The following is a 17,444-nucleotide window of genomic DNA, read 5'->3' on the forward strand; positions in this document are numbered from 1 at the left end:
TTTTAAAGGTACAGTTTATCTGTCCGCAACGACGATTAAAAACTTAACTTGACGAAATCCGCGGTAAATTTACATTTTTTATATAAAAAGCAGGTATTTGAAATTTATTATTATGGTAACATAATAAATTCAATTTCAAAATAAAAAAGAAGCCGATGTAAGTTATTCACAGATGATCAAAGATGCAATATTTATATCAATTTTTTTTTTGTAAATCTGTTGCAGTGAAGTATACAATCATCGTAACAGTTTTAAAAGTACTCTCGTGTGGCTGTCTCAATTCCGGCCTTTTTAATGTCACTCGTATATTTTAATTATTCTTTTTATTTGAATGCCCGAAGAAAGATATTTCTGATATTTTTTAATGTTAAGCTAGAAAAAAACAATAAAAATCTTTACAGTTTGAGTCAGTATTATGCGGAATAAAAGTAACTTTTGATTATTTTTACACATCGCTTAAATTTCTTTGAAGTTTAATTACTTTTGAAGGGGGTTAATTACCAGGTTACATGTGATAATTGCAACACTCAATCTTCAAAAACAAATAGAATTTGAATGTATATTTTGTATGTGCGCAGTCTTTAACTACAGTCCATGGTATGTGTGATAAGAAAATAAATGAAATATAAAATATACAACTAAATTTGTATAGCCCTTTCTTTGAAAAATAATGAAAATAAACATATGACAAATAAATCATTTGACGTGAATTGTAAAGAATAACTATGAAAAAAATTTGTTTCAAAATAAAAAAAAATATTATAAAACAGCTGTTCTGTAAGCCAATAAAAGTTTCTTCCTTGCCAATCTAATAAATTCATCTATATATGAACGCTTGTCTAGAATGACCTGAAAATATATTTAATACACTAATTAGTAGAATACTTACTATATTTACACTAATATATACAGGTGATAAAATAAAAAAATGTACAAATCATTTGGAAATAATTCACAGAAATAAAGACAAATTTCAAACATGAATTTCTTTAAAAGTTTTTAAGCAATCAAGAAACTTTTTTTTGCAATGCACCCATTAAACCATGTAAAAAAGAATTATCTTAATCTGAATCGCGGTAATAATTTGTGCTTGAAGTAAAAGGGCGTCAAAGTGTAGAGAGTATGCCTAAACAATAGGCGAATATTTTTTTAATTAGGTACTTATTATTTGTTTGGGTCGTCAGACCAAACAAATAATGGTAGCGAAATTTCAGAGTCTAATGTTGCTAATTGCAAATGCCGAAAGTAGTCCACTTTTTTGGAGCGGTTACTTCCCTTTTGTATGTACACTAAAGCCGAAAAATTCAGGGGAGATCACTGCGTAAAGATGGTCAAAGACAGGCGCATCAATTTTCAAGCAAAGTAATTCCCGAATGGTCAAAGATTTCTAATATTGTTTTATTGTATTTTCTGATCGAAAATAACTAAATACAAAGCGGACATTCAATCTCTGACACAGAAGTTTACTAACAAACCTAACAACAAGTAGTTCTCAAAACAGCTAAAAACTAGCGATTTAAAAGAAAGAAATATTTTATTTTGTTACAAGTATCCAACAAATTACAACGCATTTAAAGTTAAACAATAGCGTTGGCTTATAGAATTGTCAATAAATGCACAATCACAAATTACGCGGGATGAATATGATTTTTATCAATGAAAATACTATTTTTAGCCATGTTGATTACCGAATACTACACAAACCGAGTAGTGGAATATATAGATTCTACATGCCGGACCGTTTGGGCAAGAGGATTTTTGCTAAAAATATTTACTTCAACTATAAACAAACAGGTTTACCCTGAACAAAATACCACGAAATTAATAAGGATTACAAACCCGAACTGCAATGGAAGTTCTAAATTTAGAATGACTTGATATTATTCAGACACAATGTGTATAACTTCTCCGTGGTACAGTGGTAACGCGCTCGCCTCGTGAGTGAGAGGTCTCGAGATCGAATCCCAGTCAGAGGAAACTTTTTTTTTTTTTGTTAAATTCTTTTTTTTAAGTGTTTTTGTTAAGGAAGTAGCCATGATATACAAAGATAAAGTGTGGCTGTCGTAAAAAAAAGAACATAAATGATTTTTTGATGCAACTCTAGTTATGCAGAATTCTGTATGTATCAAACTCTGGTACCTTACTAAAAGGAATTATAATACATAAAAAATAAACTTATACAGGAAAATGCATACAGATATACAGTACGATTTAGATTGCAAAGATCAGAAAATACCACAGAACTTGCAGCCGTTTGATTCTTTATAAATATACATGATTATAGTAAGCTCCAGGATTATTTACATCTGTGTTAAACAACAGTTAAAGTCGATACAAGCCCTAATTTAGAATAAATATGGTTTTCTTCAGGCCGTTCACATATAAATTCACCGTGGCTGAAGGGTTTTCGGCTCGCTTAGGAAGCGAGAGGTCTGGAGTTCAAAATCCCAGTAAAGGTTACTCATTTTTTTAAATTGTTAAAGTCAAATAAACATTGGATTGAATATCAGTGTTGCAATTAGTCTAATAGCCAATTTACTACAATTAAAACGCTGGAAAGCATTGGTGGCACTAAACATATAATCTCACAACCTGCACCTTTCTTACATTCTGAGACCCAAACAAATTCAGCGCCTTCTGTGCTTTGATTTTACTAGGCGTTGCATCGTTCTATCGGCATATTTTCACATATTAATACTTCAGCTGCACAAAATAATACTGTATCAATACATTCATATGTGTATAATTTTTCACAAAGCTGCAATAACACCACATACTCTTGTGAAAATCTGTCATATTTCGCACTCCGCGCGTTCCGCCATCTCTCATTCTGTCCACGTTTATTAGACTTCAAAATAGCTTAATTAAAATTAAAATATTTATGTCTTACATATTGGTTCCGAGTTTATACTTAAGTTTTAAATTTCCGTGGCACTGGAAGATTCGTTTAGAAAAGGAAGTTCATGGGGTTTCCAGAATTTATAGTTATTTCCGTTAAATTTAAATGCAAATGAATAATTATTCTATTTTTAGATTGCCGTAGGAGTATACTATAGAGGCCTTATTCTGGCCAGTTTCTTTTTTCAATGATAATTTTTGTAGAATAACGAAAAAAAAATACCCGTCTGGTTTCAAAACCACCAAGCCCTGCTTTGGAATATGCTTCACAACATCCGGTTTACGAATGGTTCCTTGTTTACATATTACATTTTGAGATCAAGCAGAGTACTATTTGAATATTACTTCCGGTTACCTGCAGTTTCCAAAAAACTGAGATGCTGACGCTTCTTTCCTGCAAATACTTGTGAAAATGACGATGTTTGGATTATGGCGGAACATATCAGTCGAAACACCATCAGAGACCGCTCGCTTGACTCACAGACAAGTACTGAGAGCGGTTCTAGCAGTACCAGCGAGGAGGAACGTCTGAAGAAACTTTTTGAATCGTGCGATGATGACAAGGACGGCTATTTGAATAGGTTGTCTATTTGTGTCTTTATTATAACATCAATTGTATTCAATTATTTTATATGTCATGATTTGTAATGAGGTTGGTTTTTAAAGTTGAAGCCTTGATTGAACGTGGCACGTACTGTGCACACTAGAACTTCAACTGTTCAACTAACCCTACCCAACCCTGGGGGTAGCCCAACAAATTGTGCGCTTTAGACGATGGTCGCCCTTCGCAAAGACAGACATCTATGAAATGTCAGATTGTAAAATCGGTCTGTGGTGCTGTCGAAATATTGAGACTACCAGTTGCACAATTTACTACACACTAAGTTAAATCATTTTCAAGCAATTATTCTGTAAAGCTGTAACAATACGGTAAAAAGCATATATTGCAACATACTGCATAGTTCTGGCTTCTATAACTAATTTTACTTTATATGTCGCTTTTTGACGTTGTGCCATAGTTACAGGTCAAACAGCACTACAAAATTTGTTCGCTAAAGTATCTTTAGCTACATATTGCATATTGCAATAGTATGCTCTTTATGTACAGTACAGCTCAAGCAATTTTTCCAAAGTCCGCCGATCCCCGCGTTTTGTTTATGGGTGGACTGTCACCGCGATGTCCCTGCGATAGTTGTGACTTTCCGCTTGTCCACTCGATCGGGGGAAGTTTGTGCTGCGGGATATTGTCACCGTAGATCACTGTGAAATATTGCAGCGGTATTTTGCTCTCTCGGGTGACCATTAGTTTATTTATAACACGGGGACATTTATTACTATTACTGTATGTCTGTAAAATATAATGAACTCAAACACATTTTTTATAGAAGAAAATCTTTATGTTATGTATTTAAACGACGTAACACCTGTCGTATGCAAATAATTACAAAATTTAATGATTTGTGTGTGAAATTAAAACCCTAATATGTAGTAACTTTTAATATAATTAATTTCAACTGCTTTAAGCCATTTTAACCTTTTCTGATTTTACAGTGCTACAATCATATAAGAATTTTCAATTACATGTATTTCTTTGATCCATTTAAACGATTTTTTCCTGTTAAATTTACGTGTGTTAATTACCTTTCCTCCAAATATTGACGAGAACTAAAGATTAAGTGGGTCATAGCATATAATACACACAAATTTACTTTTGAACTAAACATTTCTCTATTTTAAATATTTAATGTCGCATTTACGGTTATGATCTGAAAAAAAGATGTAACAAATATGTTTATTTCATCATGGTCACAGATCTAAATTTTTAGATAGGGCATACCGTGGACTACTGTAGTTGTATAATAAGTAATGAGATAGATTCTAATTTATTTCTACGACACTCACCTCACCATTATGGAGAAGTAATTTCTCGCCTTCTTAATTGCATTTTCCCATCACAGTCGTATTTAACGACAAAAAAAAATGTGGCTTTTTGAATGACATCTTGCAAAGTTTACGTAAAAACATATGTTAAGGAAAGGTTTGTTAAACTATTATATATAATTACGTACATGAACTAGTCACGCTGCACTATTTAGGTGTATGTGCTAATTGCTTAATTTTTGTTAGGTGAAAATTGCTTAATTAAGTGGACTTGAGGCAAAGAATAAATAAATTAGTTCCTTGATTGGATTTAACACCTTCTTAAGATTGGCCGCTATTAAATGTACATGTATATTATATAAAAGTGGCGTTTATTGTTTCCAGTATGAATAGAATTCTAAAAAAAAAAAAATTTTTACATGTTCTAGCTCTCCTTTTCAACTTTTTACACAGAAATGTCACAGCATTTAGTTTTCTTGAAAGTGTTTGACCGATTTTGTTAATAATTTTTATTCCGTTTCTTGAAACTTTTTCATTGAACTGTTTTGTGATGTGATTTTCCCCGGTAAATGTACATTAATATCGCCAAGCTAATTAAATAAATTTTATTGAATGATTAAAATCATCAGTCACATTGTAAGTCTTTTTGATTTTTTAAAAGAAGACTACGTTGTACATTTATATGAACATTTACGTGTATATGCAAATTAATCACTGCAAATCTCTGTGATTTTCCACCGCAGATTGCAGGGTTTTTTTACTACCCGTCTGCAGTGATTTGTCACCGTGGCATACTATAGTATGCCCCCCGCGATTTTCTGTTCGCCGTTAAAAGTGTCCGCGGTGACTGAGTGGAAAGAGGAAAAATTGCTTGAGCTGTACTGTATTGCCATTAATATTTGTGACCGTCATCATATTTATTATAACCATCATCATCAACATGATCATCGACGGCTTTTTCTGTTGATCAATAATCGATACACATTTGAAAAAAATCGATCATTTTGATTAATTATTTAACAGTCTATAAATAATGAAAATTCAACCAAAACTTATACAATAGCAGGCGGCAATGTCTAACACTTAGCTGTTGTTACATTATGGACACTTTCATAGCAGAAATGACAAAAATGGTCAGAAAAAAAATCACTTAAGAGGTATGACAGCGTATTATATACAAGGAATAAGGGTTATTTATCAATATATCAGTGTATCGTTGATATTTGTCATCCAATATCAATTTTTGGTAGATATGCTTTGCATTTGATCAATGACAGCTCTACATGATATAGGCATTGTGGACTTACAGACATTTTTTCCTCTTACATTTCAGGGATAATTTTGCGTTTATGTGTAAACAGTTGTGTTTAGAAGAGTGGACTGGCGACATTTTAGAACAACTAGGAGTTAACTGCTCCTCGAGAATATCATTCCAGGATTTTCTAAAGTTCCGTGCACAGGTAGGAAAACTTTCTGTGTTTATATTTTTGACTGTTGGACATTTAGCTTGTCTATTCGAAGAAAAGGGAGAGCTATTGTAGTTATCCCTACTCTAACATGCTTTATGTTAGAACTCATATCGGTTCTTTTTGATCTTAGAAAATTTTATATTATCCAGGCTCTTGTTTTACGATCAAACACTGAGAATAGTTGAGCAAGCTGTCTTATCCACAACTCTTGTTTATACATAAAGTATTTTTAGTGTACATGTCTAGGACACATAAAACACACAGGGTCTTTAAACACAAACAACTTCAAGGATTTTCTTGGGTCTAAGTTAAGTTGTTTGTTTGCCAGTTCCAATTTGTGAGATGAAAAGTTTGCCAAGTTTTGTGTAAATATGAAATATATTTCACTCAGAAGTAAGAATTTTCGATTGTTTTCAGTGAAAGTGAAAATATTTTTTAAGAAAAATTCTAAATGAGATATTTTCCATATTCTCACATGTAAAATGTTAACTCAAACAAATACAATGTATCCTCTAGATGGATATTTAAGTGAACAAAACTTTGCATTTGTTGGTTATTATTGTTGATGTGCCTTTAACCATGTTTGCTTAAATAATTGTTAAAGGCTGTGTACACAAAAATGGGCTTATCAGATAATTGCTACTGGAAGGTAGATTATAGATCTTCATCTTAATTTGTATCATTCTTTCAAAACACATGCATAATTATGATATAATCATGCAGAACAGGTTGTTGGATGAACAGTGACACATGTTAATAAGTAACTAAACAGAATGATTTATTTAAAAATTTACAGTGTGATTTGTTGAAACTCCCCCCCCCCCCACCCCCACCCCCCAATTTTAACATTCTTATTGGGTTTCCAGTAACCATGATTTAGAAAAAATAGGCAGAGAATAAATTTTTTTCATAATTGAACTGAAAAATCGAAAATGCAATTCTTAGCCACGTTATTTTGCACAATAAAAAAATAATATTTGTGAAAGCATGGGTTTAGGGAATGATCTGCTAATTTCCACACATTTTTGGTTCAGATCTACATGAGTAAGTCAAATACCTACCCAATATCGAAAAATATTTCCAGTCACGCCATTTTTGAAACAACCTCATGAATTGGAATCTCTTTAAAAACATGGAAAAAATTTACTGTGGTATAAAACTGTTTACTACTTCAATTTTGGGAGTATTTGACTGTGTAGATTTTAAGTGGCTTGGTTGGTCCGTCAGTACAGTTGTGGGCCTAGGAGGATCAGAGGATCCTTCGCTTTTGAGCACAGTGTGAAATTTGAATAATGATAGTAATTAAAAAAAATATATAAACACTGTCTAATAGACATCTGTATCACTATAATTCACATACCAAGCTTAATTTATTGTTTCTACATGTTATTATATTTTTGCTACTAAAGGCCATAACCTTTTTCACATGTTTAACGCAACTTTCGTTATGATGTCACTTCCAGTCATTTTGTAATGTTTGGCACTGATAAAAGCATATAGCCGAAACATATGTGATATATAATAACTGAATGTTTGTGTTTGTGTGGCTTCTTTGTTAAAATTAGGATTATAATGATATAAGTATAGCTAATTTATTTTATTTTTTTCTTTCCAGGCATTGGATACGGACAACCATCAGTTATTGACAGAAGATACCGACACTGGCATAGATCTGAACATGAGTCGTCAACACACACAGGTCACCTCCTGGCCGACCATGAGTAGCGACAGTCTAGGTACGTTCATTTGTAAAATAAAAATACAAGTCACTATAATTTTTATGTGATATGAAATAATACTGATAAATCATTTGTTTTGTTTGCTGACATTTTTAGGTTGAGCCTATGTGGCCCTTAATTCTCAATAAAAGAATTCATGATACCAATAATTTATGCAAAAAGAAGTTAAGAAATGAAATAATACTATGCCCTAAAAAATCCTAACAATTTATTCAAGAAATATTTATTTACACCCTCGAAAATAATAATACTTAAAATTTTTGCCAACATAAAATAATATCGCATAAAAATGAAATAAAACTAATGATTTAAAAAAACAACTTATAATTTAAACAAAAAACTACTGATAATTAAAAAAAAAAAATTAAATTGATAAAACTTATTATTTATGCCCCCAAAATTAATGTTACTAATAATTTTCGCAAAAAAAAAAAATGCTAACAATTTATTTACTCATAAAAATGAAATGATACTAATAATTAAAAAAGAAGAAAAAGAAACACCCCAAATTGATAACAATTTACGTAGTTTATGTTTCTTTATTTCCATTAAAATTGCTAAGTTTGCTAACTACATTATCTAAGTTAGGGATGTACAGATAGTTTTAATAATTTATACAAATACGTACTGTAGGTAGAAATAAACACTCTTATCATATGTAGTTAAAAGAGGAAGTATAATTTTTTTTTTTAATTTTTCTTTTTTTGCAAAATGTTACCACAGCAACTTGCAATAAATGTGTATTCGGTATTCAAGGGAACTAACTCTGACAATACTAAATGACTGGTATGTTTGATTACTCTCCCTTTGATTAAACTGTAATAGAAACACAAAGTTCTTGCCTTATTTATCTCCCCTGAATGTTTGTTACACCAACTTCCTGTTATAAACAAAGAAGCAGACACTGAATTATTCTCACATTCTATTGTAAAAATGCAACACAATTTCAAACAGTTTGAGGGAATATAATGTTTCAATTCTAAAACCCTGACAATTACTAAAATGTTTTGAAAACTTGCTAGAAAGATGCAGATTTGAATGTGCAATGATTTTTTCATAAACATTGATTAGTTCCATTTTTAAAAATTTCATTAAAACAGAAATAGTTAATAAAAATGGGTTGATTCCTGTTATAATTTTGATGTCAAGAGAACTAAATTGTACATGTAACTGTTTGCAGCCTCCTTTTGGCAAAATGGAAAGTACAATTTTTGTTTGCCTTTTGGTCATTTGATCATCAACAGAAAATAAACAAACTGAAAGTAGCAGCTTTGTAAAATACATAATGTCAACTAAGGATGTCAGGTTTAAACATTCAAAACTTGTTAGATAACAACAACGATATTGCAAAGAAACCATGTGTAAGTTCATGACATGTTTACTCATTTATGAATGTAGAAGATAATATTAAACAAATTAACATGAATTGAATTTTAAAACATTGCACTTTTAGAAACAAATTAAATCTTTCCATCTCAATTACTCCTTAGCGTGGCAGTGTGGTTGAGTGGTTAATGCGTCAGACTATCTAAAAATTGCTGGCCGTGTGGGTCACACCATGTCAGGGGCCAGTCGTTGTTTCCTTGAGCAAGAAACTTTACATTCATTGCTTAGTACTTGTTGGTTCCAGGAACTTATTTGAGACCCTGTCAGCAGCAAGTCCTTGTTTCCTTGAGCAGGAAACTTTACGTTCATTGCTTAGTACTTGTTGGTTCCAGGAACTTATTTGAGACCCTGTCAGCAGCAAGTCGTTGTTTCCTTGAGCAGGAAACTTTACATTCATTGCTAAGTATTGATTGGTCCCAGGAATGGTTTGGAGAATGTTGCAATAAGTTTATAGCTTCCATTGCAATTTAACTAAAATAGATTTATATAAACTAAACTAATCCCACCTTCCTTTTTTCCAGGTGCTATTTCTGGTAGGCCAGACAGTCTGGATTATGACAGTGGGGCGCGTGATCTTCAGAGCCCGGAACCGTTGGTCAGCCTGCAGAAAATGCTGGAGTCACATGACCCTAATTTGTATCGAGCTATTGTACAGAGCTGTATAGAATCAAAACAGTTCTTGGATTTGGCTAACAGAGTAAGTGAAACTTTAGTAATTATTCATAGAAAAGAGGTCATAATATTAATTTTGCAGCATTAACCTTAGTATTATTTGTAGTCTCATAAAGGGACTTGTCCAGCTCTCTCATTTTTGGAACTGTCCATTATAAATTTTGATGTGATTTAGTTTTTTCAGGAAAGGGGGTACTCTTAGCACATGACAAAACTGTGCAAATTCTTTTGTATGGTTTTGCTCTGATAAAATACGCCACAGTAAATGTTACTATCGGATAACTGTTTCTTTCGTTTTGTTTTTGGCGATTTTATCGGATTTTGAAACAAATGAAAATGCAATTCAATTCATTTTTAGCTCGACTATTCGAAGAATATGAGAGCTATTGTAGTCGCGTCGGCGTCAGCGTCCGCGTCGGCGTCTGCCTTGGTTAAAGTTTTTTGTAAAGTCAAATATCTCAATCATTACTTGAGATATTCAATTGAAACTTACAATACTTATTTATAGTAACAAGGTACATCATATTGACAAGTTGGATAACTCTGTCTACAATATTGACAGAATTATGACCCTTTTTAACTTAGAAATGTTGGTTAAAGTTTTTTGTAAAGTCAAATATCTCAATAATTACTTGAGATATTCAATTGAAACTTACAATACTTATTTATAGTAACAAGGTACATCAGATTTGCAAGTTAGATAACTCTGCCTACAATATTGACAGAATTATGACCCTTTTTAACTTAGAAATTTTGGTTAAAGTTTTTTGTCAATTATTGCTTGAGATATTCAATTGAAACTTACAATACTTATTTATAGTAACAAGGTACATCAGATTGACAAGTTGGATAACTCTGCCTACAATATTAACAGAATTATGCCCCTTTGGAACTTAGAAATTTTGGTTAAAGTTTTTTTGTAAAGTCAAATATCTCAATTATTACTTGAGATATTCAAATGAAATTTAAAATACTTTTTTATAGTAACAATGTACATCAGTTTGCAAAATTGCATAACTCTGCCTGCAAAATTTGAAGAATTATTTGCCCCTTTGAAACTTAGAAATTTTGGTTAAAGGTCTTCAAAGATATTTACTTGAAACTTTACACATGCACTTAGGGTCATAATTGGAGGGGCATAATTGTATGTCACTGACCAAGTTCCATAACTCTATCTTGCATTAAGGCTGATTCATATCCCCTTTTCTACTTAGTCTCTTGGTTAATGTTTACATGCAAGTTTTACATATCTCAATAACTATTAAAGATATTTATTTAAAACTTCACATTTGCATTAAGGGTCATAATTGTAGGTCACTGACAAAGATCCATAATTCTATCTTGCATTTAGGCTGATTTTTCTCCCCTTTTTCAACTTAGAAATTCATGGTAAAGTTTTGCTTGTAAGCTGTTATCTCAATTACTACTGAAGGGTTTGTGCCCTTTTTTGGGACAATTTTATGCATTCATAATAATAAAGCAGTGATTTACTTGATAAAACATCTTAATTAGAAGCCTATGTACCTTTTCTGTCAAATTTATGTATTCATAGGTAATTAGTATTATTATACTCAATAAAACAACCTTGTGACATTACCTTCCGAATAGTCAAGCCAATATTGTATAATTAGACTCTCTCTAAGGCCTATTACATGAATTTATTAAAAAAAAATTAGACCTTTTGTGATCTTAAAAAATTTAACATTAGGCCATCCTTAAAAAAATGTTTGTTTGCAGTAACCCGACCCAGAATTTTCAAGGTGGGTAGGTAGGTCGATTTTTTTTTTTTTTTAATTGAACTGCACTCCCAAATAAACATGGAATTTCAAAATGCTGGACAATATATGCTTTGATAATCTGGTAACAATTAATAAATTGATAACTGAATTCTATTTTAATAAGACCTACATTTTATTTCTTCTATTAACCTTTAAAAGAACGAAAACAAAGCACAAGGCATAATTTTCTGATTAAAAAAAAAATTTTTTTATCCAGACCATGAAAAAAAATTTTGAGTAGGGGCAAATTTTGTGAGTCGGTCGCGTTACTGCAAACAAACATTTTTTTAAGGATGGCCTTATCAAGGCTCTTTTACTATCAAGCACTTAGAATAGTCGAGCGTGCTGTCCTACCGACAGCTCTTGTTAAAAGAAGATTATTTGTCATGGCTCTTTAATAGATACTTGAACACTGAATTTGTTTATTTGAGCCTACATATTGTGGCCGCTGGCCTCGATATAAAAACGTCATATAATGGAATTAACTTAAAATGTAAAAATAATCAAGCAGGATTTTATGCGGTTGTTTAATATAAAAGTTGCTTAATAAAGGTGGACGCAAGTAGTTGCTAAGTAAATGGTATAGAACATGACAACAGATTGGACAATTTTAGACTCTGCAAATTCAAAACTTAAACGAAACAAAATAACGAACCTGAACAATTAATTCTGTGACTTATTAGCTCACCTGTCACAAAGTGACAGGGTGAGCTTTTGTGATCGCTTTTCGTCCGGCGTCCGTCCGTCTGTCATCCGTCGTCCGTCCGTAAACTTTTGCTTTAAATGACATCTCCTCATAAACCACTGAGCCAATTTCATCCAAACTTCACAGGAATGTTCCTTTGGTGGTCACCTTTAAAAATTGTTCAAAGAATTTAATTCCATGCAGAACTCTGGTTGCCATGGCAACCGAAAGAAAAATCTTTAAATATCTTCTTTTAAAAAACCCTAAGAGCTAGAGCTTAGATATTTGGCATGAAACATATTCTAGTGAGTGTCTACCAAGTTTGTTCAAATAAAAGCCCTGGGGTCAAAATTGGCCCCGCCCCAGGGGGTCATTGATTTTCCCTATATGCATATAGTAAAAACTTAAAAAATCTTCTTTTAAAGAACCCAAAGAGCTAGAGCTAAGATATTTGGCATGAAACATCTTCTAGTGAGTGTCTACCAAGTTTGTTCAAATAAAAGCCCTGGGGTGAAAATTGGCCCCGCCCCGGGGGGTCATTGATTTTCCCTATATGCATATAGTAAAAACTTAAAAAATCTTATTTTAAAGAACCGTAAGAGCTAGAGCTTAGATATTAAGCATGAAACATCTTCTAGTGAATGTCTACCAAGTTTGTTCAAATAAAAGCCCTGGGGTCAAAATTGGCCCCGCCCCAGGGGGTCATTGATTTTCCCTATATGCATATAGTAAAAACTTAAAAAATCTTCTTTTAAAGAACCCAAAGAGCTAGAGTTAAGATATTAAGCATGAAACATCTTCTAGTGAGTGTCTACCAAGTTTGTTCAAATTAAAACCCTGGGGTCAAAATTGGCCCCGCCCCGGGGGGTCATTGATTTTCCCTATATGCATATAGTAAAAACTTAAAAAATCTTCTTTTAAAGAACCATAAGAGCTAGAGCTTAGATATTTGGCATGAAAGATCTTCTAGTGAATGTCTACCAAGTTTGTTCAAATAAAAGCCCTGGGGTCAAAATTGACCCCGCCCCAGGGGGTCATAGATTTTTCCTATATGCATATAGTAAAAACTTAAAAATCTTCTTTTAAAGAACCCAAAGAGCTAGAGCTAAGATATTTAGCATGAAACATCTTCTAATGAGTGTCTACCAAGTTTGTTCAAATAAAAGCCCTGGGGTCAAAATTGGCCCCGCCCCAGGGGGTCATTGATTTTCCCTATATGCATGTAGTAAAAACTTAAAAAATCTTCTTTTAAAGAACTCAATAAGCTAGAGCTAAGATATTTAGCATGAAACATGTTCTAATGGGTGTCTACCAAGTATGTTCAAATAAAAGCCCTGGGGTCAAAATTGGCCCCGCTGGGGGGGTCATTGATTTTCCTTATCTGTGTATAGCAAAAACTTAAAAATCTTCTTTGAAAAAACCCAAATAGCTAGAGTTTAGATATTAAGCATGAAACATCTTTAAGTAAATATCTACAAAGTTTGTTCAAATAAAGGCCCGGGGGTCAAAACTGGCCCTGCCCCAGGGGTGTCATTGTTTTTAACTATATGTGTATAGTAAAAACTTTAAAAATCTTCTTTTAAAAAACCCAATGAGCTAGAACTTAGATGTTTAGCATGAAACATCTTCTTATGGGTGTCTACCAAGTCTGTTCAAATAAACAAATAAAAGCCCTTGGGTAAAAATTGGCCCGGGGTGGGGGGGGGGCCTATATACAGGTGAGCGACCTCAGGGCCATCATGGCCCTCTTGTTTTTCATACTGATTTATCATACCTATAATCTTGATTAGATATATTATGATCAGTGTCACAAAGAAGGGTACAAAGGTGAAATTCTGAAATATATACTTTTTAAACAGTAAAGCCATGTTGTGCCCTTGTTACTATGGTAGATTATCCATATAATTGTGGCATAGAACTTTTCTGTATATTAACACACATGCAAACAATAAATTATTTGGGAACAAAATATTATTCTGCTATTTTATGAAGTGTTTTAGCCATTTGTCCTGCATGTGTCATTTGCTGTAAAAGAAAAATACAAACAGAGGTATTCTTGAAGTATTATTTTCCAAAACTGAAAAAAATGGCAGTAAAGATATATGATAATTCTAAATTTTATACACTTTAAAGGAACTCCACTGTGGTTTTTTGACATGACGGGACTGATTTTTTTGTTGTTGAGATTAATCTTCAATTCAAAGTAGGTCTAGACCTGAGTAACTTGTGTGCAAAGTTTCAAATCAATTACAATACGAGTATTTCTTATTCAATATTGAGTAGCTTTTAACTAAAAAAAACGAACAACATCACTTAGACTTGCCAATATCCATGTTAGGCCAACATAACAAAATTCAGTGATTATCCTGGATTTATTTTAATGTTATTTTATGCTTCTTTATTTTTCAAAAACTTTTTTGTACAATAATTATATATAATTATATAAAATCAGAGCTGGAAGAAACACTGAACTTATAAAATCAGTAAATTGATAAACTATGGTGGAAGAAACACTGATAACTTACAGAATCAGAAAAATCAGAAAGTTGATAAATTATGGTACTTAAACATAGTATATTAAGGGGGTTCATTTTATGAAGACCCATGTTTTCCCCAGGATTTTTGGAATGTGACCCATACCCATTGAATTTGGAATTTCAGTGATGTTTTGTTAAAATTTGGGAAAAAATGCATGTCAGACTTAAATTTTGCAGTGATTAAATAAATGCAAAGAATCACTGTCTAGGATTGCATCTTCTTTAAGCACCATAACAGTGAAGAAGTCCTTATTTTAGACTTTGTTATTCAATATTTTTATTTTGTAACTTTCAATTAGGAATTTTTTCCTGTGGATTGGGAAAATAATATACTATTTTCAGTTGGGAATATGACCAAATATTGGCTATAAAATTAGACAAAAAAGAATCCCCGAGACCTGAAACATAAAAGAACTTTTTTTGGCCTTACTATAAAAAGACTGTCAGATGTTAATGGAATAGATTCATGACAAGGATAATTAGGCTGCTAGATGAGAGTACAACAAATTTGCATAATTTGATATCAAAGTGAGGCTGTTAGGAACATGTTGTGCATAAAAATTATTGCTTGTCAGTATTTTTCCGATAATTGGGCATCACTGTGCATGGAAAAAAAAACATCAAATTTCTTCAAATTTTGTGATTTTGAATACAGTTTGATTGTATGTTGATCATAAAATCTCTTAATTAAGTTTTAAAGGAAAAAAACCAAGGTCAATAAACATTGTAAAGAAAGAAAAAATCATCAAATTTGAGATTTTTATGTTGATCACATAATCAAAGTCTTTTAAATCACTATTTAAAAGAACAATTTCGAATAAAAAGAAGATCATGATTGTCTTGATATTCTCTCAATTAGTACAGAATCGTATGTGTCTCAATAAGTTGATATTAGTTTAGACTTAATGCTCTTATTTAAGTTTTCTTGACATGTTGGACATTGGGCTAATAGCCAAGAACTTGAATAGAAAAATGTCTCCAGGGCAATTTCTTTTTATCACTTGGGGCCAGTTTATTATAAAGGTCGGATTCCCAATCCAAAATAACCTTGTTTTTCCCAGTTTCAAGGAAAAAATCCAAACAGGTCAAACACGTACCCCCCCCCCCCCCCAAAAAAAAAAAAAAAGAAAAAAAAAAAAAGAAACAACAACAAAAAACAAACTTTTAATAACTTGTTTATTAAGAGACTTAATAGGTTATAATTATAATCATTCATATGAAGAAAACCTGAAATAGATGTCATGTATAACTATGCAATATTTCTAACAATTTCCTAAAATCCATAATTGTATTTTTTCCAATTTAATCCTGTGACATTTTCCCAAATACATGTAGCTGGAAAAGTCCCTAATGAACTCAACATGGTTGTTATTATATATAAGGGAAAGGAATTTGTTCTGTATCTATTTAAAAGAGAAAGTTTAGAAGTACAAGTTGACTGTTGGTTAAATGCTAATGTTGATGAACCAATTTTTAGACTGCTTTACAGGTCTGTGAATATCTTCTCACTTAAGTAATTTCCACTACTAGCAATAATTGATTAGTTCTGAATTTCAATTAAATAGGAAATACAGCATGATTGTTTGCACATATTAGATAAGAAAGCAGGTTTGTAATACTAGTATTACCTCGATTTAGGAAATGTCAAACACTCAGGTAAAAGATAACAATGGTCCATGGATCACAATATATTAATTAGTATTGAGGGGAGCCGTGGGCTAATGCGGTTAAGGTGTCTGCCTCTCAACCATTAAGGGATTACCAGGGTTCTAGCCTTAATCTGGTCACAACCATGTTTCTTGATATGACACCAGTTCTGATTGGTTCCAGGAAGTACCGCCTCCGTTGTCAAGGGGTTAGAGTTGATAACTTCTAATCCAGTTACCTCTCTGGCGTGGGTTCGATCTCCTTTGATAGTTTAGCGCGGAGGAAGGTAGTCTAGTAGTAGTGTAACTTTCCAGGAACGATGGTTAGGAAACTACCCGCCTATATGACTGAAATACTGTTAGGAAAAGGCGTAAAATCAAACAAACAAACATGATTTCTGAATCAGCTGTGAGTAGAGCATGGAACACAGTCCTATAATGACCTTTTGAAGTGCAAATTATAATATCATGGAAACTGACATTATTAAAGGAGAACATTCTTTATTCAAATTGTGATGGAATTCCATCATGAAAGCCAAATTTCTGCATGTAACTTCAGTCACAGATCATGAATATGCATGATGGAACTTTATTTCGGAAACAAACTGCAGTAGTACTGTTGATCAATTAATTTGCGTGATGGAATTCATTTTGGAAGAAAACATTGTGAGAGAGAAAATGTCTGTTGGCAAATGACTCTTGACTACCCCGTGTCAGTTATTTCCGATTGGTTTAAGATTACACCACTCTGTA

At 32.4% G+C, this 17,444-nt stretch overlaps 1 protein-coding gene across 1 annotated transcript in view; it reads left to right on the forward strand.

Moving 5' to 3' along the window:
* The first annotated feature begins 3,213 nt into the window (after positions 1-3,213).
* Positions 3,214-17,444, forward strand: part of LOC132755832 (colorectal mutant cancer protein-like) — a 54,169-nt gene continuing 39,938 nt past the window's right edge. Inside the window, exons 1-4 of the mRNA XM_060746755.1 lie at positions 3,214-3,479; positions 6,113-6,239; positions 7,864-7,984; positions 9,895-10,070. Coding sequence (XP_060602738.1) covers positions 3,328-3,479; positions 6,113-6,239; positions 7,864-7,984; positions 9,895-10,070 — 576 coding nt within the window. The 5' untranslated portion in view covers positions 3,214-3,327. The remainder of the gene's footprint in view (positions 3,480-6,112; positions 6,240-7,863; positions 7,985-9,894; positions 10,071-17,444) is intronic.

This window comes from Ruditapes philippinarum, unplaced genomic scaffold (assembly GCF_026571515.1).
Source record: "Ruditapes philippinarum isolate M1 unplaced genomic scaffold, ASM2657151v2 ctg608_1_1_1_1, whole genome shotgun sequence".
Taxonomy (NCBI): domain Eukaryota; kingdom Metazoa; phylum Mollusca; class Bivalvia; order Venerida; family Veneridae; genus Ruditapes; species Ruditapes philippinarum.